General features: G+C 54.0%; 2 protein-coding genes across 4 annotated transcripts; both read right to left on the bottom strand.

Annotated features, from left to right (window-relative positions):
• Positions 1 to 1,841: 1,841 nt before the first annotated feature.
• LOC133892692 (uncharacterized) lies at positions 1,842 to 2,287 on the bottom strand. Its single transcript, XM_062333599.1, has one exon. The coding sequence runs from the start codon at positions 2,280 to 2,282 to the stop codon at positions 2,007 to 2,009; it is 276 nt and encodes a 91-aa protein (XP_062189583.1). The 5' UTR covers positions 2,283 to 2,287; the 3' UTR covers positions 1,842 to 2,006.
• A 69-nt stretch (positions 2,288 to 2,356) lies between these two features.
• LOC133892671 (uncharacterized) lies at positions 2,357 to 6,526 on the bottom strand. 3 transcript variants are annotated; one of them, XM_062333580.1, is made up of 5 exons: positions 6,310 to 6,526; positions 5,565 to 5,599; positions 3,791 to 5,467; positions 2,877 to 3,302; positions 2,357 to 2,498 (listed from the first exon to the last, which is right to left on the bottom strand). In XM_062333580.1, coding segments are annotated over exons 2-4 (2,088 nt in total). In that variant the 5' UTR covers positions 5,566 to 5,599; positions 6,310 to 6,526; the 3' UTR covers positions 2,357 to 2,498; positions 2,877 to 2,892. The 3 variants fall into 3 exon arrangements, with proteins under 3 accessions (XP_062189564.1, XP_062189555.1, XP_062189570.1); XM_062333571.1 differs by lacking the exon at positions 6,310 to 6,526 and having other exon boundaries at positions 5,565 to 6,303; XM_062333586.1 differs by lacking the exons at positions 2,357 to 2,498; positions 6,310 to 6,526 and having other exon boundaries at positions 2,671 to 3,302; positions 5,565 to 6,303.
• Between the last annotated feature and the right edge of the window lie 17,241 nt (positions 6,527 to 23,767).

Here is a 23,767-nt window from a genome sequence, read left to right as displayed (position 1 = left end):
TGAGCTTTTATTATATTTTACAAGTAGAAAGTTAAATTAAATAGTATGTTTTTAGAGATAGCTTTTGAGAAGAAAAAAATGTCACTATTACTTAGAAGACATAAACTGGTTTAGAAGAGCTTTTGAGGAATGATATTTTGATGGGTTTAAATTTCATCTACATCAAAAGCTAATTAAAAAGCAGATTTTTATAAGCAATTTTTCAATAACAACTTTTAAAAATAATTTTTAGAAAAGTCTCGGTCCAAATAAACAGGTCTAGACCTGGGGTATTTGGTTTTTTCGACTTCTTCAGTTCGGTTTATTTGGTGTACAAAATATTTCGGTTTTCATAAATAGACACCCGAAGTAGTAGTAAGGAATGCAGAAACAGCACAAATTGATTCCCATTTTTTCAGTTTGGTTTTTATTTTCACCATAATTTATGCTATACCTCAAGAATAAGAAGATTCTAACACACAAAGTATAAAATTGTTGATTTACCACTCTTAACGAATATCAATTGCCCGCTAAGATTGACATGTGGGTCAATCTGAGTCTATACAATTAGGCTCAAGTGGTAAATTGTGTATCACTCGATGTTAAGAGCAGCAAATCTGTAAATCACTCAACACAGGGAAAGAGAGGCAGGACGAGAGACCAAGGGAAGAGAGAGCGAGCGATGTCGATCTAGAAGGGAGGCCAATCTTCATTGTCGTTGGAACTCCTTCCATGACACCAGTTGCTTCTATCTAACATCGAGAGAGAGAAGCGAGACAAGAGATCGAGATACGAGAGGGAGGCATGATGAGAGAATGAGATAGATGTGCGAGAGGAGAGGTGAAGGGGAAATAAGTGGGGTCTATCACAGGCGTACAGGCGCAGAGCAAGGATGGGCCTTGGTTGTTCGCTGGTGGTTATGGATGGCCTGCACGTCTGGTGGTGGTGGTGGGCCTTGGTTGTTTGAGAAGGTCTTTAAAGAAAGTAACGGTAATATATAAGATTTGTTAAGTATAATATATGTAACAATGAATTATGTGTTAGGTTTATAAATGAAATGGGACACTTGAGGAAATATGTTAAATATTGCAAGTAAAATACTGATGTTTTTGAAATCATGTAATTTTTGAAGTATAACCATAGGTTGTATTTTTTTTCTTCTAGTAGAAAGGTTTTTAATGAGCCAACAAATCAATAAAGCTTATTTTATAGATTTTTTTAGAATTTTGTAATTTTTTTTTCTATTTTTGAAGTGCTGGCGTGCCCAACCATACCTCCACTGTGCCCGTCGGCCCGTCGATGTACAACCGTGCTGTCAGGCCGCCCCTGCACCGTGCCTTCGTCGGGCCACCCGTACCTCCGGGCTAGCTATACCGCCGAGCCGTAATCGTGTCTGTGCTGATCCGACACGACACGATGGATAACAGGTCGTACCATGAACCGATGGGATGGCATACAAATCGGCACGACTCGTAACAGTACCTAAACCGCTTAAACTGTACCTAGATGGACCATACCGGGCCGATCCGAAAGACCTATTTAATCATCTCTGTATGGCCCGTACGTCTGATGGTGGTGGTGGAAACCGGTCTAAAAGCCAAACACCGAACAACAACAAAACAAAAACCGTATCGAGCACCAAACACCCAAAAAAACCACAAAAGTCGGTGAATCGGCTTCGGTTCAGTACAACGGTTTCTGTGTATTTTTGCCCAGCCCTATTTGAGTCGGACACGCTCGCCCTGCGCACGCGACCTTGGATTTGTACTAACTACACGCGCGCTTGCGGTACACGGACACGTTACAAGCATCGTCGTGAAAATCTGCTGCATGGGTGACGTACATGCAAATCTGACTTGACGCGTGTATGCAAACAAATAAACTACGACTGGTATGTTCTTCATTTTTACAACACGATCACATACAAAAGCTCCTTGATCCATGGGCATGTACATGTACAAGACGTTTGGGAGCATCAAAGATATCTGACTGACGTTCTCAGAGAGGCACGGCGGCGGCTTCAGAAATCAGAAGTAGGGGAAGCGCACCCTCATGGCCGGCGACGAGCTAGAGTCCTGGCATAGGGCATCGAGCTTCCACCCGGGCAGGGCGACGGCGACGGCGCCGGCGGCAGTGGCGCGGCTCTCTTTGTTGTGGCCGGCGGCCACCGGGCACGGCGAGCCCGGGCTGATGGGCTCCCTGCTCGCCACCTTTGCCACGTAGACGGCGCCACCGCCCGCCGCCGGCCTAGGCGTTGGGGCAATGGTAATCTCCGGCAACCGGCTCTTCCCTTCCATCTCCATTCCAATTTCCTGGTGCTGCAGTTTTCTGAACTCTCTTCACATTATTTCGATTTGGCCTTCAGTTTATATTACTTTGCAGATGGCGATGGGTTTGTCTTCTTTTTTGCTGGAGATAAACGGATAAGATCAAAATGCTGACATAGATTAGCTTCTTCTTTTCTCTCCTTTTGTGTTTTCTTTGTGGCTGGCTTACGTTATCCTGTTTCTGTGGCAATCCTGCAGAATCACCCCACGTGTCAGTTATGTGCACCAGGTAAAGTTCAAGATGATTTTAACACTCTAAAAAAAACATATTTCCTGTGATCACTCAGACTCGGAACAAAGAAATGGTTAACATATTCAAGATGTCAATAGCACCCTCAAAGACATTCTACATGATCACTCAGACTGCGCAATAAATGGATACCATATTTTCCGTTTCAGCTTCATGGTCTCCATAACCTAGGTTCTCATGTTAATAAAGACTACATTTGAGTAACAGGCAATTCTCTACTTGACATTAGTCTAGAATCTATCCTAGCAAAGATCGAGCTAAAATAAGACGTACATACATGAGCACTTGTACAACAGAAAAGAATCGGCACGTTGTCATACCTAGAACTGAAAACTATCACAAGCCAAAGAGATTATCGTTTGTGCCAAAGATGGAGCCACCAAACTGCCTAGTGTTCAAGTCTCCACCATCCAAGGCCGACGGGAACCTGTCGAGCCACTGGGTGAGGTTTGGGCTATCAGAATCCTCCACCCATGGTGACGTCATGTCAATGTCATCCAGTGCGATTGGATCCCCATCCATCTTCTTCTTAGTCTTTGGTTCAGAGTGGAGCGTGAGATTGTAATGCACATAGGCTTGGTCAGCCAAAGTATCCTTGTCCAGCTTGTTGCGCTTTTCTGAGTGGCTCTGAAGGATCATGCTCCAATCTCTTTGGAAGGTCAGGGTGCTGCAAACCTGGCTGGTTATTCTAACAGCGGCTCGTTGCAATGATGGTGCTGAATCGCCGTATTGTTCCCACCACATCCCTGAGCATAAGCATCATTAAAGCATGAGAAAAGAGAAATACAAGAGTGCCTACAAGATAAGTTGCCTCTGAAATATCTTCAGAGGCAACTTGTGATCAGTGCATCAAAGGTATGATCATGGGCTGCAACAAAAGGAGCAAATGGGTCAGACCTAATGACCTCAAAATGCAGATCCACTTGGCCAATTTTTGAAGTGTTGGAACTAAGCACAAGGGAGAAACAAAGAAAATAATGTTCAAATGTAACAGCAAATATCTTGATTGCAAATTAACTACATGTGCCATATTAGTGATATAAATAGCCAGCTAGACAAGGGATACCCCAATACAAGCTTACTGATTTTCTGTTAAGAATAGGAATGTGAAAACGGAAATAGCAATCTACTATCTTTAATGGACTGATGATTAATTTAACTTTTTGTGAAAGCATCCTTCTGTTGCATTCAAGAATATAAGAACAATGCAGCTGACATAAGTCATAGCGTATACCTGGGGAGGTATTGTTGCGGGACTCTTTAGCAATGTTAGAACCAAACATCCCTTGTGCCTTCCGGAAAGCATGCAATTGCGAAGTGATATCTTGCCTTTGGTCAGGGGTTGTAAGCACCTTATCCAGAACATGGTAGAACTCCTCCTTGATACTAGCGAAAAATTTTACTTCTGGGTTATACTGGATGCTTGGGTTCAGATAAGCGGCTGCTGAATGAAGAGGTGAATGCAGCTCTGCCTGCCATTTTTGCTCCACTATGTCCAGAAATGACTTACATTTGCCCTCATCCATAATGTAGTATGTTCTAATAGAGTCCATCACTTTTGTCATAGACTCGTATATATAACCAATGGCAGCTTTGCCTCCTGAAATATCCCTCATGACCCTCAATAAAGGTTCAGAAACAGCAGCTATCTCTTCGACTGCTCTCCAAAGCTCATCATCATTGAGGATCTCAACACAGGAAATACTTAGAGACCTATTTGCGTATGAAGAAGATGAATAGTCAGGGCTATGAAACATTTGCTTCAGCTTTGATCTGTGCCTTAGCAAGGATTTCAGTGTGAGAAAATCTGATACAGACTTTGTAATCCCTGAGCAAACAAGCTCTTGCCTCGCCATGAACTTTCTCATAAGATCAAGGACCCACTTATTGTTGTAGATAAATCGTGTTATGGTCTGTGCTTGGCAGATGCATTGGTTCACCCAATCAATCTTGGAAAAGTCATCCAACATTGAATTTATACAAAAAGACGCACAGGGGGACCAAAAGATGGCGTTGTAGTTCTGCATGATCAGCTTGTCTATACTTCCATAGTTTATATTCCTATCGGTGATTATCTGAACAACATTCTCTGAACCAACTTCCCGAATCACTTCGTCGAAGAGATCATACAAGCCCCTGTGACTTTTGAAGTGTGGAGAAGCATCCACTGTTTTGAGGAAGAATGTCCCTAGAGGAGACGACACAGAAAAGTTGATTAGGGCTTTCAATTTGTTATCAGTCCACGAATCAGCCAATATAGTACAACCTGTTGTCACCCAATCCTTTTCAATCTCTTTTGTTTTCTGCAAAATCTCTGACTTGAGCTTGTGCAACCACTTTTCCCTCAGAACCTCTGCTGACGGCCCTCGGAACCCCTGACCACCAAGTACCTCCAGCATATTCCGGTACGAAACGGAGTCTGCTATGTTATAGTCCAATTTATTCTCAAAAAAGAATTCAGCTATGCTTCGTTCTGCTTCCAGTGATGAAGCCAAGCGTGGCTTGTTTGAAGTACCGGACAGTTTCAATACTGGAGCAGACACTTCCACAGCAAGGAGCTGACTCTGTTCGGCAGCAAGAGTAACAACAGGAGAATTTGCCGGCCCTGGAGATGTAGACTGAGATGGAACCTCCCGTGACCTTTTTGGGTGTACAGATAATTCAGCTACCCGTTGCCTCTTGAGAATCTGGAACTCCTTGTATTCTTCCTTAGCCGCTATGATAGCCTTCACCTTTTCAATGACATCTTCCTTCACCTTGGTGCAAGGGTTGACCCCTTTGCTCGGAATTTGAGACAGATGGAACTTGAGCCTGCTGATACCGCCATTGAGAACCTTGTGACAGAACCTGCACCTGACTTTGTTCCCGTCCAACTTGTCGCAGTATTCCCAGCAGACATCTCTCTCCCGCACTGAAGCAGTAGACAGTAAATGAACAGAAGACAGACAGAAATTAAGCGCATAAAATTAGAATGCGTTGAGTGAAGAAATCATGAGCAGGGAAAATACTTTATGGTGAAGCAGCAGCACTTCAAGTTGATTATCTGCAAAAGGAATAAACGGTATCAATTTTGAAAGAAATTCTGGTCATGATGAAAAGCAGGCATCTATCTCAAAAGGTAAAGACAACGAAATGAGTTAGTTCAACACTCCAACTGTCATCTGTGTTGGAAGCAGCATATATCACATTTTGTGTGCATACAAGAAAGGTAATTGTAAACTATAGCCTGTTTATCCAGTATAATATCCCCGGACGATGACCATGCTCTGGGAAGCTCGTTTCATGCTTATAATCAGTGGGCAGAGACATGATTCTTGTACAGGACTGAAGCATGCGAGCTACTTGTACTGGAGTTCAGTCAACTGAAGAAATGAGTCCCCGCTTCTGCTCTCAAATCTAAAGCCTGAACCCGCAAATCGGCACAGCCGAGCTATCTTTCAGCAGCGCAGACAGGAACGGAACTAGGTGATCCGTTGGCCCTTTTTTCTCTCCAGATCAACCCGCCTTTCCCCAAAACCGTCCGAGAATCACGAGCAGTTTTAGTGCAGCTGGGCTCAGCATCTGACCCCCAGCACATCCGGCAACGGAAATGGCAAAGCATCCACTGGATCACAAGCGATAATCCCTCTAGTTCGCGAGAAATAATCCTCTACTGGTACTTGAGAACTACTATATGTGGAAGAGATAGGGGGAGATCTGGGAGGGTTGTTGCTCTAAAAATCGCGGGAGAGGAGACGAGGAGGTGATGCTGACCTGAAGGTCCCGAGAGTATATTTGGAGGCGCGAGTGAATTTCGCTATTTTTTCTTCTCCTCTCTCCGATTTATCGTCTAGCTTTGGTTGTGGGTGCGGTGGAGGCCGCCGCCGCCGCGAGCGGAGTCGTGGACTCGTGGGAGGACGGTGGTGGGGGGATTTGCGGGCGGAAGGTGTGCCCATGCGCGAGATGCCACGAGATGGACCAACAGCTCGTCCCTCCGCTTGCCCCTGTCTGGAAAAAAAATATCGGAGACGACGCTTATGCGTACGGCCCACTTCACGAGAACTGGGCCTTGCTGGGCCAAATAATGAGAGGCGTTCGGCCCGCATGCGAAAGAGAAAGGCAGTAGCCTATTTTTATAATTTTTTATTTTTAAAATATAAAAAAGATTGAGGTGGTCGTCACCCTAGATAAGGGCCGCTTCTACCTCTGATGTTGCAGTTCTTCTTCTGGGTAAGTAATAAGCTTATTTTGTTACGATAATATTTGATTAAAAATTTATCTCTTTAGTTGTTTTATGAGATTAGTATCATTTAGTTATAAAACATATAAAATTAGATATTTGTAGCGTACTAAAATTCCGAATTTAGCTATTTATTAATCGTATTTGATATGGACTCTTTGGTTTAATCTAGTGTGATAGATGTTCATATCTATGAGCGATCTAGATCATTTTCTTTTTTTGATTAATGTAGTAATTTTGTGACCTTTATAGCAAACACGATGGCTTCTTTTAACAATCAAATAATAATAAAATAAACAGATGTAATAAGAGACCGAATAAATAATTCCATGGTGATCTGGCGGAGTTTTGATAACCCAACTAATATACTGCTGCTCCCTGGAGGACACCTAGGATTCAATACAATCACCGGCAAGAACTTGTAACTTATTCTGCTTCCTTTGGCATTTGGTTGACAGATACTCTGTCATTGGATGCAACTAGAAGGCGAGGTTTTATTATCCAGCAGGAGCCTGATGGTGTGATGCTTGCCGGTGCCTTCCTTGGATGGATGGACATTCATGAAGATGGAGACTATGCGCCAACACTCAATGATGCATACACAGTCTAACAGTCCTCCTGCTTAAGGGACTGTTAGATCTGTACCTGTACTGCCTTTACTTACGATACAAGTTGGTTACTATGGTTTTGGGAGCTGCGGAATACGGTCATGCTTGACTCTGGTTCAAATGGCAACCGTATGTACATACGTATACCAACCATACAACGACAATCAGGTTCTAGAGTTGGTTGTTGTATCCATGGACCATGATTGGTGTGTGGTGTGTGGTGTGTTAGTTCTAACTGTTATTGGTCTGATTCTTTCCTGGAGATGCAGAAGAAGGCTATTCAAAACGGTGCATGGCAATGGAAGCCTCATGGTTTTCTCTTATCTACAAATAAAGAACTCAACAACAAACAAAAAAAATCTCTGAAAGACTCGGTGATGCAGGCTTTGGCTACGTTTTCAAAGGTATGTTGCCAGGTTGCACTGTTGTGGCTGTCAAGAAGCTAAAAGGCCTCGGATAGGGAGAGAAGCAATTTCGAGCAGAGGTGCAGACCATAGGTCTTATTCAGCACATCAATATTGTCCGTCTGCTTGGGTTTTGCGCTGAAGATAGTAAAAGGTTTCTTGTGTACGAATTTATGGGAAATGGCTCTTTTTCTTGAACTACCACCTGTTTTCAAAGAGCTCCTCTAAGTTTTGCTGTGAGCTGCGGTACTTGATAGCACTTGGAATTGCACGAGGAATGCAAGGATTGCATTGTACGCTGTGACATGAAGCCAGATAATGTGCTTCTTGACGCAGAATTCTTCCCTAATATTGCTGACAAACTATGATAAAATATATCTTGATTTATATATATGGTAAGTGATCCATAAATTTATGAATTTAATTTGATGATTTGGAATTGTTTAAGCGTGTCTATATGTTATAAATATAACCATATTTGACTTAAAGTGAAAAGAAAATAGAGTTTATGTTTTTGTCATTGAATCCGGAGAAACTGTACTCACTGGATGGTTCAGTATGTAGGAAACTGCACACATCGAATAGTTCGACGATCAGAGGCAGTGTACGTTGGAGTATTCTTTCTTTGATGGCAAAATTTAAATGTTGCATTGGATAGTCCGGTGATCAGAGGCAGTGGACGTCGGAGTATTCTTTCTTTGACGACAAAAATTGAATATTGCACCGGATAGTTCGGTGTTCAAGGGATGTGAACACCGGATAGTTTTCTAGAGAAGTCTTTTTAGTGCTAGAAAGAAGATGCATACCGGATAATCCAATGATGAGCTGTGTGAGCACCAGAGGTTTCACCAGACCATTTAATAGAGATGTTGTAAAATAAGATCTGATGCAAGTGTACTCACTAGATGATCCGATGATGGACCTTGTACTCACCGGAGGGTTTCCCAAGAGGTTTTCAGAGAAGGTATCATTGTACTTACCAGATGGTCCATTGTACAGAGACTGTACACATCAAAACATTTGGCATTTACGTTTTTTCTTGGATTGTCTTTTTCAATAGAGATTTGATTTGAACTAACTTATGATAAATTTATATAGTGTTTTGTAGATATATGTCTGCTTGTCTCATGATGCGTATGTGATAAATGCAACTTGATGGTCGACGGTGAGATGATCTGAGGCAAGCGGGATGTTTGGTGCTAGATGATCGAGGAGGCCGGGTGGAGTCAAGGGTAATCCTAGCTGTGCACATGGAGGTCAAGCAAAGCTTGAAAGGAAGGATGAAGACGATGTATTGACAAAGTCAAACGAAGGGATGCCAGTATAAGTGACAAAACGGCTCGAGGGATCAGGTGTAGGACCCCAAACCCGGGATCCCCTGTGCCTCCTGTATCAGTCCTTAAATCAAGTAGCTGATTAGAGATGGCAATGGGGCCCCGATACCTGATACCCGACGGGTAATTACTCCATTAGGGGCTGGGTTTGGGATAAATTTCATACCCACGGGTCTGTTAACGGGTGAAATCAGCACCCATCGGGTACAGCGGGTTCAGGTACGTTCTCAGAGTACCCGAACCCATTTACCCGTGGGTCTGAGATCCCCGCACTAGCCCACCAAGCACCAGCAGTCCAGCCCACCAGGCACTGCGGTCTGCGACAATTTTCTCATTCATCCGGCCCGCCCAACCGCCCAATCCCAATTCCCAAACCCTAACGTCGTCTCACGTAGTCCAGTCACTCCCGTGACTCGCGTCGCCCCAGTCGCCAGCCCCCACTCCCCCAGTCGCCCACCGCCCACGCCTCCAGCACCCAACAAGCCACCGCCCACTCCGCCAGACCCCAGCCGCCCACACCACCAGCCGCCCAGCGGCCCAGCCAGAAGCCCTCATCCCCCTCGCCCAGCGCCCCAGTCACTACAAGGCCGCACTGCCCCACCGCTCCCCTCCCGACCAGCCGCCTCCCAACCTCCGCCGCTCTGAAGTCTGAACGGCTACTCCATGGCAGCGCTCTCCGGCACCACCGACGACGATAGCTAGCGATGTTCCTTTGATTCATTTTTGATTCCTTCTTCCTTGTTGCGCCTAGCCCTCTACTGACCCACGTCCAACGGACCCATACACCGAAGGGACGCAACTGGCATTGACCGGGCTTCGCCGGATCCGAAGGACAAGGACGTCGGTAAAGAAGATCTGCCGGCTGCTCCTTCGTCCCTTCGGCTGGCACCTCCTCCAGTTGAACACAACATCGATGTCATTGCCCTTGATCCAGAGCCGGTTGCTTCTCTGATTCTTCCGCCGCCGTCGCCACCCATCCAAGCTCCGACTGCCGTTGTCCGTGAGCCTAAGCGACTTCTACGACTACTCTTCATCCTCGCCTACACCTCTGGCGAAGTCGGTATCAGCTTCCTTATCTGAATGACAGCAAAAGTGCGTATGAAAGGTACTCAGCAAGCCCTATATTACTTCAAAATATTGATAGATGCAGAAAAAAGATAATTCAAGGATACGACTTTATGATTTTTAGTGAGCGCAACACAATTTTATGTAGGTATTCAATTGTAAACAGTTTGAATAGTTCAAAAACAAGGTAACAAGCTATATATGAGATTTTTCGGTCCTATGAGAGGCTATACCTCGCTCCGCAGTCCCTATCATCACATCTAGTATACCTCTAGTATCACACAGCTCCTGACGGATAAAGTCAATAACCTCATCACACAGATATCTAGTCCACACACTCACTCATCAAGACACATGCACACAGAGTCTAGTCAAAACGGTTACTGTTGTCGCATATCTATGACCGTGGACACGGCTATTCGATTAGATTTACACTCTGCAGAGGTTGTACACTGTACCCATGCGATATGCTCAACCTCGAACTGTTGCAAGCAGATGAGCGAATCATACCGAGATACTCCAATCACCTTTCCTATCAAACTTTTCTACGAGATTTACCCCCAAATACCAGATGCCATATACTGAAGGTCAATCCCCTTTTTAAGCCTAGACAAGTTCTAGCAACCTTCAAACAGAGGGACAGATGGTCACTTGACTGCTCGCTGCTCTCAGCCTCATAGTATAATACCTAACTCAGTCTGGTAAATGAGAAGTCAAGTCCTGCCCATTCAGAACGTATGGTTGCACGGGGGTGGCTAAGTATGACGGTGCAATGATTTGGTCCTTAAACGGGTAGGACAGGTATCTTCTGGCAATGAATACCACAAAGGTAACTCAATCCCCTAAGAGCATCCTCGTCCAGAGTATGTTTGTCTTTGAATGCTTTTGAGTTGTTTGCCTTAAGTTAGGTTGAGTAAAATAAGCTACTTCTTTGGAGGAGAGAAAGTGTGGTGTATAAATATTTCACACACAAAAACTAGCCGTTATACTTGTGAAAATGCGAATACTCCGCAAAAGTGCAGATGTCGGAGGGTGAACTCCTGTCGCAGGGATCCCGAGAGACCCCTTTTTAGAGATTCGGCCGGGGGGATGATCCTGGATAAGCTTGTTTGGGAAATAAGTGGGAACGGAAACAAATGCAATGGCTGGTGGGAGATGATCGCCCTAATGTGAGAAAAATGGGTGCACCGGGGTTTAGACAGGTTCGGGCCGCACGGAGGCGTAACACCCTACTCCTGTGTGAGCGCTATATTTACCCTTGAAGGGAATTCTTCAAGGATGTATCTGGTTCCAAGGGGAGAACCGTTTACAAAGAGCTTGAGGCTCTCGTGTTCTAGCTTGGCTTGAGCTGGTTCAAGCGTTTGCGTCCTCTTCTTCACACACTTCCGGTCCCTTTTACGTGTTCTCCATCCTTTCTTTTTATAGGCGCGCCGACCTCAACATATCCTGAATGGAAAAGAGGGGATGCGAATGCCAAGGTGCCACGGAGAAAGGCGTAATCATTTCGTCTTGGCGAAGTGACAGGGGCGGTGGAGAAATGCGGCGCGCATCCGACCACCCGCCACTGTGAAAGCCCTCGGGCGCCATAAAGGGGGCCCACCGGGCAGCCTCAGAGGTGCCCGGTGCGCCCACCCTGTCTTGTTCTTCTGCCAGAGCAGGGTGGCAGGCGGAGCGCTTCGATTCTGGCAACGTTATCCCGAGGCACCTGGATGAAACGGAACGGGACCCGTGCATTTAATGGACCCACGCCCCCTGTCAGTGCATGGCAGGGTCTGACACTAGGGCATGGGCAGCTGAGAATGTCAGGATGTCAGGCCGCGCGTGCCTATTAAATGCGGCATTGAGCCTTTGACTGGATGACGCCCCGACGATGGGACCCTTCGGGTCGTCGGATGACCTTGCGCGAACCTTCGGGGAACCGAGTCCTCGGGGGCTGCCACGTGCAGCCCCGAGCACTCTCTCCCGAGCACTTCGGTGGGACCTTCGGGGCACCGAGTCCTCGGGGGCTGCCACGTGCAGCCCCGAGCACTCTCTCCCGAGCACTTCGGTGGGACCTTCGGGGCACCGAGTCCTCGGGGGCTGCCACGGGCAGCCCCGAGCACTCTCTCCCGAGCACTTGGTGGGACCTTCGGGGCACCGAGTCCTCGGGGGCTGCCACATGCAGCCCCGAGCACTCTCTCCCGAGCACTTGGTGGGACCTTCGGGGCACCGAGTCCTCGGAGGCTGCCACGTGCAGCCCCGAGCACCCTCTCCTGAGCACTTTCTTCCCGGTATTTGGGCTCTGCGGATCATCGGGGAGCTAGGGTGCTCGGGAAACAGAGGCGGTGGCCCCGAGCACCTTCTCCCGGGACTTAGCTTCTTCTTACCTTGCAGGGTGGTGACATGTGGCGGATGGCCGGCCTGGTCTCGGGACTTAGGGACCCCTGGTTCCGAATACACCGACAGCAGCCCTCGGGCCCGTTGGTAGGTGACGGGACGGAGACTGCGAATGGGCCCTTCGTCGCTGCCGAGGCCAAGGCTGGTGCAGACGCCATGTGGCAAGCTTTCGAGAGGTGGCCCTTGCGGACCCGAACCTCAAGTACGCCCCAACGGGAAAACGAGTGGACGCGTGTCCACACAACTTCCGAAGGGTATAATGACCATACGGGCGGCACGCGCGGTCGCCGCGCAGATCGAGGAAAATACGCCTGGCAGCCGCTGACATCGCGCGATCAGCGGGAGATTTGACTGGCAGTTGCGTCGATCGAGGCGACGCTTCGCCGAGCGAACCGTTTTGGGCGGCAGTTTTTGAACTTTGAGATATAAAAAGGGGGAATGGATCGGTCCGTTCCCCCTCTTTACGCTCTCTCGCACTTGTGCTCCTCCCTTCTTTGTGCTCCGAAGCCCTCAGGAAACTCCCAGGCGACCGGAGCGTTCTCCCTTCTCTCTCTCTTCACCACCAAAAACACCCTCCATCCTGTCGAGATGACGAGGGTTGGAGGAGGACGCCGGGACAAGACTTCGGACAGCATCTTGCCGGAGTCTCGTCTGAGGAACGAGGAGGCGGCGGACAAGATTAGGAAGCTGCTGGTGCCGGAGGGTCAGGAAGGTGCTGTGGTGGTGAGGCCGGCGACTCTGACGCCGGCGACGATCGTCCCTGGGCGGACCGTCCTCTTCACTTCCTTCGTGGCGGCGGGGTTAGTGCCGCCGTTCTCCGCCTTCTTTCTGCAAGCGTTGGAGACGTACGGCATTCAATTGGTGCACCTAAGCCCCAACTCTGTGGTGGTGTTGGCGACTTTCGCGCATCTCTGCGAAATGTTCGTGGGGGTGATGCCGTCGGTGACGCTGCTTCGTCATTTCTTCGTCCTTCAGCCGGTGGGGAAGAAGAGGGGGCATTCTACGGCGGACGTCGCGGGGTGTTGCAACCTTCGGCTTCGGGACGGCCTGGGGGATCGTTACATTCCCCAGGTGCTGCGCAGCAAGTGGGAGGAGTGGCGACGGGACTGGTTCTTCATCGACGTCGACCCCCACGAGCGCCTCGAGCTGCCGGAGGCGGCGGCGGAACCTCGGCGATCGACGTGGGAGGCGCCGCCACCAGAAGATGCGAGGCTGAAGCCGGTGCTGGAGCGCATCCTGGAGCTGCGCGAGTCCGGGCTGACCTCCGTCATGGTGGTCGTGGACTTCCTGCGCCGTCGGCTGGCGCCTCTGCGAGAACGGGCCCGGCCGAGCTGGTTCTACACCGGGCCGGAGGACATCACCAGGACTCAGATCGACGCGAGCTGGGATCTGGGGCAGGCGGAGCTGCGGGGGATGACACGGGTGATCACCGGAACGGAGGACATGAGCCGGACGGAGCTCCCGTGGCCGGAGATGGCGCTCTACGCCAACCCCAACCGGGTGGCCATTATGGCGGGGCTGCCGGAGTTCGACGCCCAGGGGCCTGTGGACCGGCCACGAAGCCGGAGTCCCGAGGCCTCCGAACTCCCCGGGCTGGAAGAGCTACTGGGCGAGGAGGTTGCTGGCGGCTCGGCATGGGCTGGCGACGGGGCCGCCGCAAGCAGCAGCCGCCGTGCCAGAGAGGAGGGCGCCACTGAAGTCGTAGAGGAGGTGGCGCCGGGAGACCGGGGAAAGCGTCCCCGGGCTTTGATCCTAGTGCCGGACTCTCCGCCGTCGCCAACGGCAGCGGTGGCATTTCCGGTGCTGGAGCCGCGCCTGGTGCGGATGGGGCCTGCATCGGCGCTCGAGACCCGCATGGCGGAGACCGAGACCCGCGCGGCGGCACCTGAGGCCCGCACGACGGCGCCCGTGGCCTGCGCAGCGGTTCAGCCGAGCCCCCAGCGGAAGAGGCGGCGGGAGGAGTCCGGACCGACGGCACCGGACCCGGACGTCAGGCTCCCAGCGGCCAAATGGCGGTACCGGTGAGTCTCTTTTCTTGCTTCTCCATAGGCATTTCTGGCCCGAACTAAGCTTCGGTATTTTTCATTTGTCTCCCGTAGGCCGGCCGCAGGCGCTGCTGCGACGGAGAAAGAGCGGGCGCCGGGACCGGGACGGTGGAGGCGCCAATCGTCGTGGCGGCCAGCGGGAGAGAGACGGAGGCGGCGGCCGAGAGGAGGACGGAGCAAGCGTCCGGATCCTTGGCGCCGGCGGAACCTACCCAGGGCGCGGAGAGCCCGGGGCGGATGATGGTGGAGGTGGATGTTTTGCCGGGGCCGGCGGACAGGGCGGCCGATGCGGGAATGCGGCCGCCGTCCGAGACCTCGGCGCCGGCGGAGCCTACCCCGGACAGGCAGAGCCCGGGGCGGATGGCAGCGCAGGGCCCCGCAGAGAGCTCGGCCCCCCTGGAGGCACTCTGCGGAGAAGCCTGAGCCCCACTGGCGCCCGGCCAGCCCGCCGACCCCTTCCTGGCCGCCATTGAAGGCGTCCAAGTAGCGGTCGGGCGGCTGGGCGCAGCGGTGAACGCCAAGTAGGGGGAGCTCGAGGCCGAGCGCGCCCGCCTGGCGTTGGAGAAGGCGCAGCTGGCGGGCGCTCAAGAGGAGGCCTGTGCGGCGGCCGCGCGGGGGCAGAAGCTGCTAGAAGACATCCGCGCGGAAGTCGCGTGGGAACAGGAAGTTTTGAAGACCGCGCGGGCAGAAGCCACGCGGGAGCGAGAAGACGCCGCCCGCCTGGTTGAGGCATCGAGGCAGCAAGCTGCCGAGGCCCTTGCTAGGATGGGGCAGGCGCAGGAGAGGGAGGCGGCAGTCGCAACTCGGGAGCAGGCGGCGGAGGAGCGGCAAGCCGAGCTGATCCGCCGGGAGGGCGCGGCCGATAAGACGCGCGCCGACCTCCAGCGCCGGGAAGACGACCTCCGGAAGATCAGAGAAGAAATCAAGCGCTGGGAGGAGGACGTCTCCATCCGGGAAGTGGACAACGAGCTATCAGCGTCGGATCTCGGTGCCCGGGAGGATTCGGTGGCCCAGCAGGAGGATGTGCTGGCCCGGCGGGAGGATGAGCTGAGACGCCGAGAAGGCGAACTGAGTCGCCGAGAGGGCGAGGCTGTCGCGGCGGCGGCGGCCGTGGTGACCAGGGCGGAGCAGAATGCGAAGCACGAGGCGGAACTGACCGCCCGTGAACGCGCTTTGTCCGAGATGGTGGCCAAGACGAAGCAGGCTGCCGCCCCCGCAGCAGTTTGCAGTTCTTCTGGTCCAGGCGGGGACCAGGGACTCGAGGCACAGCTGCGGGCCGCCAAGGAGAAGCTCGAGACCGCCTTTGTCTCGCGGGTCAACCTCGAGCATATGCTGGAAGACATACTCCGGCGGATGCGGCGGGCCGTAGAGAAGGGTGGCCTCGGACGGCCCGTTGAAGGCGAAAAGGGCGACGGCCCCGCACGACAAGTGTTGGGGCTGCAGCAGGTCTGCGAGCGCCTCGAGGCCCTGCCTTGGGCGGTCCAGGAACTCACCGCCCGGGAGGGACGTGGCTTGGCGCATGCAGTGGCCGAGCACGTCCTGGCCTGCTACCGAAGCAGGGACCCTAACTTCCCGCTGGAGCCAGCGCGGGAGGGAGTGGTCGAGGCTGAGGGAGAGGCCGCCCGGGCAGCGGTCCGGAGTACCGCCGCTGAGGTGGCGGCCGGCTTCAGGCGAGAGGTGCCACCGCCGCCAGCGCCCGGGGACGACTCGGAGGATTCAGCCGACGCCTCTGCCGCCGACTAGGCCTTTTGTGCCCTCTTTTCTTTTGTTGTAGATGTAGGAGTGAACCCTTAGAAAATGCCTTGTAAATATCCTGTGAATATTAAATGGCAGTTTTTCCTTGGGCTCGTAACTCCAGTTTCTCTAAGTGTTTGATGCTTCTTCTGATGTTTTACTTTGAAGTCCCGGGGAGTACTCAGTCGGGCCGTTCCCGACCTTCCCGTCCCCGAGGATGAAGTTGTCTTGATCGCTGTTGCTGGCACAGTCGGCCTTCAAGCTCTCGCGAATCCGCATTGCCTAAGTTAAGAACAAAGACACAGACTTCCTTGCCCGGGAGATGGATCGATCCTGCTCGGAACACGCCGTGCCTAATGAACACTTTTTCACTTTGCGACCACTCAGTTAGTAGAAGGGAGACGCGTGCGGGCGAGAATGTGACCAAGAGTCCTCGCGGTCCGGTGGTGCCCGAGCTTGAAACGGGCCGGACCGAGCACTGACAGCCTGCCCCCGAGACCTGAGCTCCGGACTACTCGAGTAGCTCGAGCGATAGGATTACCCAGGGTACCCGAGGACTCGGTAGTGCTCGGGGTCCTTAAAAGCGGACCGAACACCACGACCACCACGAAGGGCTTCGGTCAGACATTATCGCAAGCGCGCTACTCTTTTCTGCAAACCGCTCTGTCGTTCTGGGATAAAGTAGACACGCGGCAGGGTTTTTGCGTGCGAGGAAACCACCTCACCGAACAGATTAAGGCGCGAGAGCCCCCGAGAATGACTCGAGAACATAAATTTACTGAAAGCAGACTTGTCTGAATATAACCACTCACCGGACAGCTGTCGGCCCTCTGGCCCACCGATCCAGGAGGAATGTGCTTTCGAGCTCGGGTGCCCGGGAACTTAATTCTTTTAATGGGGCGCCCGAGCGCCCGGAGGCGCACGAGGCTCCTAGGGTCGGGTGATCTCGACCACCCATGCCTAAGTGGTAGGACCACCCGAGGACCCTTGGGGCCGACCAGGGACCGGGGCATTGAAGCCCTCGCGGCCGAGCTGCTAGCGATCGCCAGCCTGTGACTTAAGAGAAAAATGGGATTTCTTTGTCTGGTGCGCTCTGTTAGTGCGGTACTTGCTATAGACTGCTCTCGTTTTCGACCCGAGACCTCTTGAACACCCAAACCGGCGGACAAGAGCGGGCAGAGGCATAACCCAGAGGTCCTATGGTTTGGTGGCGCCCGGGTATGACAAACCAGACCGAGCACCGACAGCCCGCTCCGGGGGCCCGAGCTCCGGACTACTCGAGCAGCTCGAGCGACGGGATTACCCAGAGCACCCCGAAACTTGGTAGTGCCCGGGAGCCTGTCACGACACCGAACACCACAGCCTACCATGCCGGACGTAAGTTAGCGGCGACTGCTCGCATGCATACCGATCGGGATTCTTTTATCAACGGGAAAAAAGAGAGAGAGCGAACTTTTTCTCGCACAACCGAGCACCTCACCAGACAGATTAAACATACGGAATCCAGAAAAAATATTCTGACACAGCGATTGCTTATTGAAATACTGAATGCGTAATATTTACAAGGTTGGGCGACAGCGACTTACCCAAGGGGTGAAGCCCTCGGACTGCTTGGGCGGGGAGAAGCCCCCGGCCTTGCTGATCTGAGCCGCGAGCACGACCATCTATGGGTAGAAGCGTCGGAGATGCTCGATGTTCCATGGATTCGGGAGGGGCTGTCCTTCCTCCGTCGCCAACCTGAAAGAACCTGCCCGCGGGACCGCAATCACGGTGAAGGGACCTTCCCACACAGGGGATAGCTTATTCATTCCTTCGCGCGACTGGACGCGTCGGAGAACTAGGTCCCCCACCTCGAGAGACCGGGCCCGGACATGGCGCAGATGATAACGCCGCAGATTCTGCTGGTACCGAGCCGCGCGGACAGCGGCATGCCGCCGGCGCTCTTCCAGGTAATCCACGTCGTCGCGTCTTTGCCGCTCCTGCTCACCCTCAGAGTATGCATGCACTCGAGGGGAGCCCAGAGTGAGCTCGGAGGGGAGGACTGCTTCGGCGCCATAGACGAGGAAGAAAGGAGTCTCCCCGGTGGCGCGGCTTGGCGTAGTCCGATTGGCCCACAGCACGGCTGGCAGCTCGTCTACCCATCCCTTCCCGTGTTTAGCGAGCACGTTATAGGTCCGGGTTTTGAGGCCCTTCAGTATCTCCGTGTTGGCGCGCTCGACTTGCCCGTTACTCCGAGGATGAGCGACGAAAGCGAAGCAAAGCTTGATGCCGAGATCTTCGCAATAATCCCCGAACAAGGCACTCGTGAACTGGGTGCCATTGTCGGTGATGATCTGGTTGGGGACGCCAAAGCGGCTAGTGATGCCGCGGATAAACTGGAGCGCTGTGTTTTTGGTCACCTTGATGACTGGGACCGCCTCCGGCCACTTGGTGAATTTGTCGATAGCGACATATAGGTATGTATAGCCCCCGACTGCTCGGGGGAATGGACCCAGAATGTCCAAACCCCAGACCGCGAAAGGCCATGATAGGGGAATGGTATGGAGAGCCTGAGCTGGCTGGTGAATCTGCTTTGCATGGAACTGGCACGCCCTGCAGCGCCGAACCAGCTCGGTAGCATCCTGGAGAGCTGTAGGCCAGTAGAAACCTTGCCGGAAGGACTTCCCGACCAGCGTGCGGAACGATGAATGGCCACCGCACTCGCCCTCGTGGACCTCAGCGAGAAGATCGCCGCCTTCTGCCCGGGAGATGCATTTCAGGAGGACACCTCCTGCGCTACACCGGTAGAGATCCCCATCTACTATGGCATAGCGCCTGGACTGCCGAGCAACTCTTTCGGCAGACGCCTCATCCTCGGGTAGGAACTTTTCTTTCAAGTACCCTCGGATGTCAGACATCCACGAGGCATCTTGAGAACATTCGGCGAGCACAGCGCACTCGCCGGACGGTGGCGCCCTGATGGGGCTTCCCACTGAGGGCACCGCCGGGGTCCCCTGAATTGAGTTCGAGGTTTCCCCTTCATCCTGTTCGGCAGGCAGGACGGAAGGCCGTGCGAGTCTTTCTTCAAAGACTCCGGCAGGGATACGCGCACGTGAGGAGGCCAGGCGAGAGAGCTCGTCGGCCAGAGCATTGTCGCGGCGAGGGATATGCCGCAATTCGAGGCCGTCGAAGCGTCTCTCGAGCTTCCTGACTGCAGCCACGTACGCCGCCATTTGAGGATCCGTGCACTGGTACTCCTTGGATACCTGGTTGACGACCAGTTGGGAGTCCCCTTTGACCAGGAGGCGACGAATCCCGAGCCCCACCGTAGCCTGGAGGCCGGCGATGAGACCTTCATACTCCGCTATGTTGTTGGATGCGCGGAACTGCAACTGTACGACGTACCGGAGCTCTTCACCTGTTGGGGAGGTGAGAACCACTCCGGCCCCTGCGCCTTTAAGCGAGAGGGAACCGTCGAAGTGCATGACCCAGTACCCGGGCGCGTCGTGCCCGGGATAGGTAGAGATCTCTTCTGGGACGACGCAGGGGACGGGCGTCCATTCTGCCAAGAAGTCAGAGAGTGCCTGGCTTTTGATTGCCTGGCGACAGACGAAGTGTAGGTCGAACTCTGCCAGCTCGACCGCCCATTTGACAACGCGCCCGGTGCCCTCCCGGTTCCGGAGAATGGGTCCTAGTGGATAAGTGGTAACCACCGAGATCTTGTGCGCCTGAAAGGAGTGGCGCAACTTCCGGGAGGCGACGAGTACGGCATAGAGTAGCTTTTGCGCCTGGGGATATCTTGTCTTGGCCTCTCGAAGGACTTCGCTGACGAAGTACACTAGTCGCTGCACCCGATGAGCCCGGACGGCGGCTCCGCCCGGGGGGCTACCGCAGCCCCCAGGGTTGGCGGCACGGTCGGGGCTGGCCGGGCGCTCGGGCTCGACTCCTTGGCTGGGAAGAGCAGGGTGCTCGGGCTCGTCCCCTTGCCCAGGGGGAGCCACGAGGACAAGTGAGTGGTCGGGGGCCTCTGGGAGCTGGGACCCAGCAGCCGGCCCCGAACATTCGTCGCGCTCCACCACCAGCACTATGCTCACGACCTGTGGAGTGGCCGAAACATAAAGTAGTAGGGGCTCACCTTGGGAGGGAGCCACCAACACGGGTGGCGAAGTAAGGTACTTCTTTAAGTCACGGAAAGCCTGCTCGGCCTCCGGCGTCCAGTCAAAATGTCCGAATTTCTTCAGAAGCTTGAAGAGGGGGAGCCCTCGCTCCCCGAGCTTGGAGATGAAGCGCCCGAGGGCTGCCATGCAGCCGGCGAGGCGCTGGACCTCCTTGAGTCGAACCGGGGGTCGCATCTGCTCGATGGCCCGGATCTTCTCTGGATTGACCTCGATCCCTCGGCCAGAGACCAAGAAACCAAGGAGCTTGCCCGCCGGCACCCCAAAGACACATTTCTCCGGGTTGAGCTTGAGGCGGGTAGAGCGGAGATTGTTGAAAGTCTCGGCAAGGTCCTCGAGCAGGGTGGCGCGGTCTCGGGTTTTGACCATGAGATCGTCAATGTAAGCCTCGACGTTGCGGCCAACCTGCGAGTTAAGAGTGATACGAATAGCGCGCTGGAAAGAGGATCCAGCGTTGCGCAGGCCGAAAGGCATTGACATGTAGCAATAAGTCCCCACCGGGGTGGTGAAAGCAGTTTTTTCCTCGTCCCCTATGGCCATGCGAATCTGGTGATACCTAGAGTTTGCATCTAGGAAGCATAAAAGATCATATCCCGCAGTTGAATCTATAATTTGATCAATGCGAGGTAAGGGGAAGGGATCTTTAGGGCAAGCCTTGTTAAGGTCGGTGTAGTCCACGCACATGCGAAGCTTGCCGTTGGCCTTCGGGACGATGACTGGGTTTGCTAGCCAGTCGGGGTGGAGGACTTCTCGGATGAATCCGGCGTCGAGGAGCTTGCTAACCTGCTCGCGGATAAACTCCTGGCGCTCTGGCGCCTGCCGCCGGACCTTCTGCTTCACCGGGCGGGCGTCCGGACGCACGGCCAAGTGATGCTCGATCACCTCCCTAGGGATCCCGGGCATGTCAGACGGTTGCCAGGCAAACACGTCTATGTTAGCCCGGAGGAAGGCGACGAGCGCGCTTTCCTATTTGCTGCCCAGGTCGCTGCCGATACGGACAACCTGGGTAGCGTCTTCGCCCACCACGACCTCCTTCGTTGGAACAGAGGTGTCGGCGGCGAGTCGGGGTTTGGATGAAGAGGGTCCCGGGCCCCCTGTAGAGCCATCGACCTCGGCCTGCGCTGAGACCAGAGCCATGTATGATTGTTCAGCGCAGGAGACGGCGCCGCCGGAGTCGGCGATCACAGAGATAGAGCCTGCGGGGCCGGGCATCTTAACCGTAAGGTATGCATAATGCACGGTCATCATAAACTTTGCAAGCGTCGGACGCCCGAGGATGGCGTTGTAGGGGAGAGGGAGTTCCGCGACATCGAAGAGGATGCATTCCGTGCGGAAGTTGTCCCGGCTCCCGAACGTGATAGGCAACTCAACCTGCCCGAGGGGCAGGGAGTGCCCAGGGGTCACTCCACAGAAGGGGAGCGACGGCTTTAGGCGTCGGGAGGACACCTGCAGCTTCTCAAAAGCCTCTTTGGAAAGGAGGTTGAGGCCGGCACCACCGTCGATCAGCACTCTGCCGACCTTAACATTGCAGATAGTGGGGGACACTACCAGAGGTAGCCGTCCCACGGCTGCAGTACTGGCGGGGTGATCAGCCATGCTGAACGTGATTGGAGCGTCCGACCACCTCAGGGGTCTTGTGGCCTCCTCGCTCGGGGTTGCCGAGCACACCTCGCGTCGCATGACCTTGATGCCACGACGCGAGCAGGGTGTGTAAGCGCCCTCGTCGATGAAGGCGACGGCATGCTCGGGCTCCTGGAAGCCGAGCTCGGGGTTGTTGGGGGCGACCTCAATATCGCCTCCTCCGCGGGACTCATCGCGCTCCCTCTGGCGCTGCTCCACGAGTCCTTTGACCGTACGACACTCCGTGAGGTCGTGCCATCTGGTCTGGTGTATGGGACACCATTTACCTGGCTCGGGCCCCTGCGGGAGCGGGGGCCCTCGCTGGAACGGGAGCTCGGCCAGGGGCCGGGGCTCTCGCTGGAGTTGGCGCCCTTGCTGGAGCCGGGGCCCTCGTGGGCATGGAGGCCCGAGGAGGAGCCCGAGCAGGGGCCCTGACGGGGCGTCGATCGACACCCGGCCGACGCTCTTGCCGGTGATCGGGCTCTTGCGGCACCCTGTGAGCGGGGACCTGGGCTGGCTCAACGGGAGCGGCCTCGCGCTTCTTTCTCTTTTTCTTTTCACGCTTGTCGGAGCGGGAAGAACTCAGCTGGTCGGAGGCGGGGCGAGGAGCATGGCACGCCCTGGCCTCCGCAGCCATGGCACACTTATCGGCCAGTGCAAAGAGTTCCGCAGTGGTCTCGATCTCGTGCGTACCTAGCTTTTCGAGCATCCGCTCATCGCGGACGCCCTGCCGGAAAGCAACAATAACAGCGTGGGGGGCCACTCGCGGAATGGTGTTGCGAACCTGGCTGAAACGCTATATAAAGCGCCGTAGCGTCTCCCCTTCCTGCTGTTGGACGGCGTGGAGGTCGCACTCCAAACCGGGACGCATAAATGTGCCCTGAAAGTTGGCCACGAACTGGTGGCACAGGTCATCCCAGGAGCCGATAGACCCTGGGGGTAAGTTCATAAGCCAAGAGCGGGCGGAGCCCCTCAGAGCAACATGAAAGTAGTTTGCCATCACATTTTCGCTGCCTCCGGCCGCTTGGACGGCCGTTGTGTAGATCTGGAGGAACTCGATGGGGTCGATGGACCCGTCGTACTTCTCCGGCAGCTCGGGGTGGAACTTGGAAGGTCACCTGACCCGGCGGAGCTCGGCGGTGAAAGCACGGCAACCGGTGCCGTACCCCGCAGCGCGAGCGGGGGTCCTCGGTGGCGAGTAGCGGCGAGCCGGGGATCCCCGGTGGCTGTGGGCCGGGAGAGAGGAAGCCTGGTCCTCTGCCCTGACCCCCTGCCGGGTCTCCCGCTGACGTTCGAGAGTAACTCGGGCATCCTCGTGGCCCCTCCGTTCGTCAAGGTGTAAACGAAGGTCCTGGGCTTCAGATGCGACCATGGGGACGGCACTCCGCCTGGAGACCCCTCGGCCCGTGCGGGTGTTGCCCGTTGAGGAGCCAGCTCTGGCGGCACCATGCCGGGAAGTGGTGCGAGGACTCCCGGCCTGTACCTGACGACGAGCAGTGCCGACCAAAGCAACAACATCTTGGATCCACCGACCTTCCGGAGTGTTCGGCGTGGCCTGAACGGGCGGGTGCCTAAGGAGAGCATGTGCTGCAAGCAGCGCGCTCCCTGGGCTGGCCTCGCTGAAAGCGAGCCTGCACCGAGGCGGCACCCGA

The sequence above is a fragment of the Phragmites australis genome, chromosome 2 (genome assembly GCF_958298935.1).
Source record: "Phragmites australis chromosome 2, lpPhrAust1.1, whole genome shotgun sequence".
In the NCBI taxonomy this organism is placed as follows: Eukaryota; Viridiplantae; Streptophyta; class Magnoliopsida; order Poales; family Poaceae; genus Phragmites; species Phragmites australis.
Note: the sequence above shows the minus strand (reverse complement) of the source record. Positions and strands in the feature narration are given on the sequence as shown.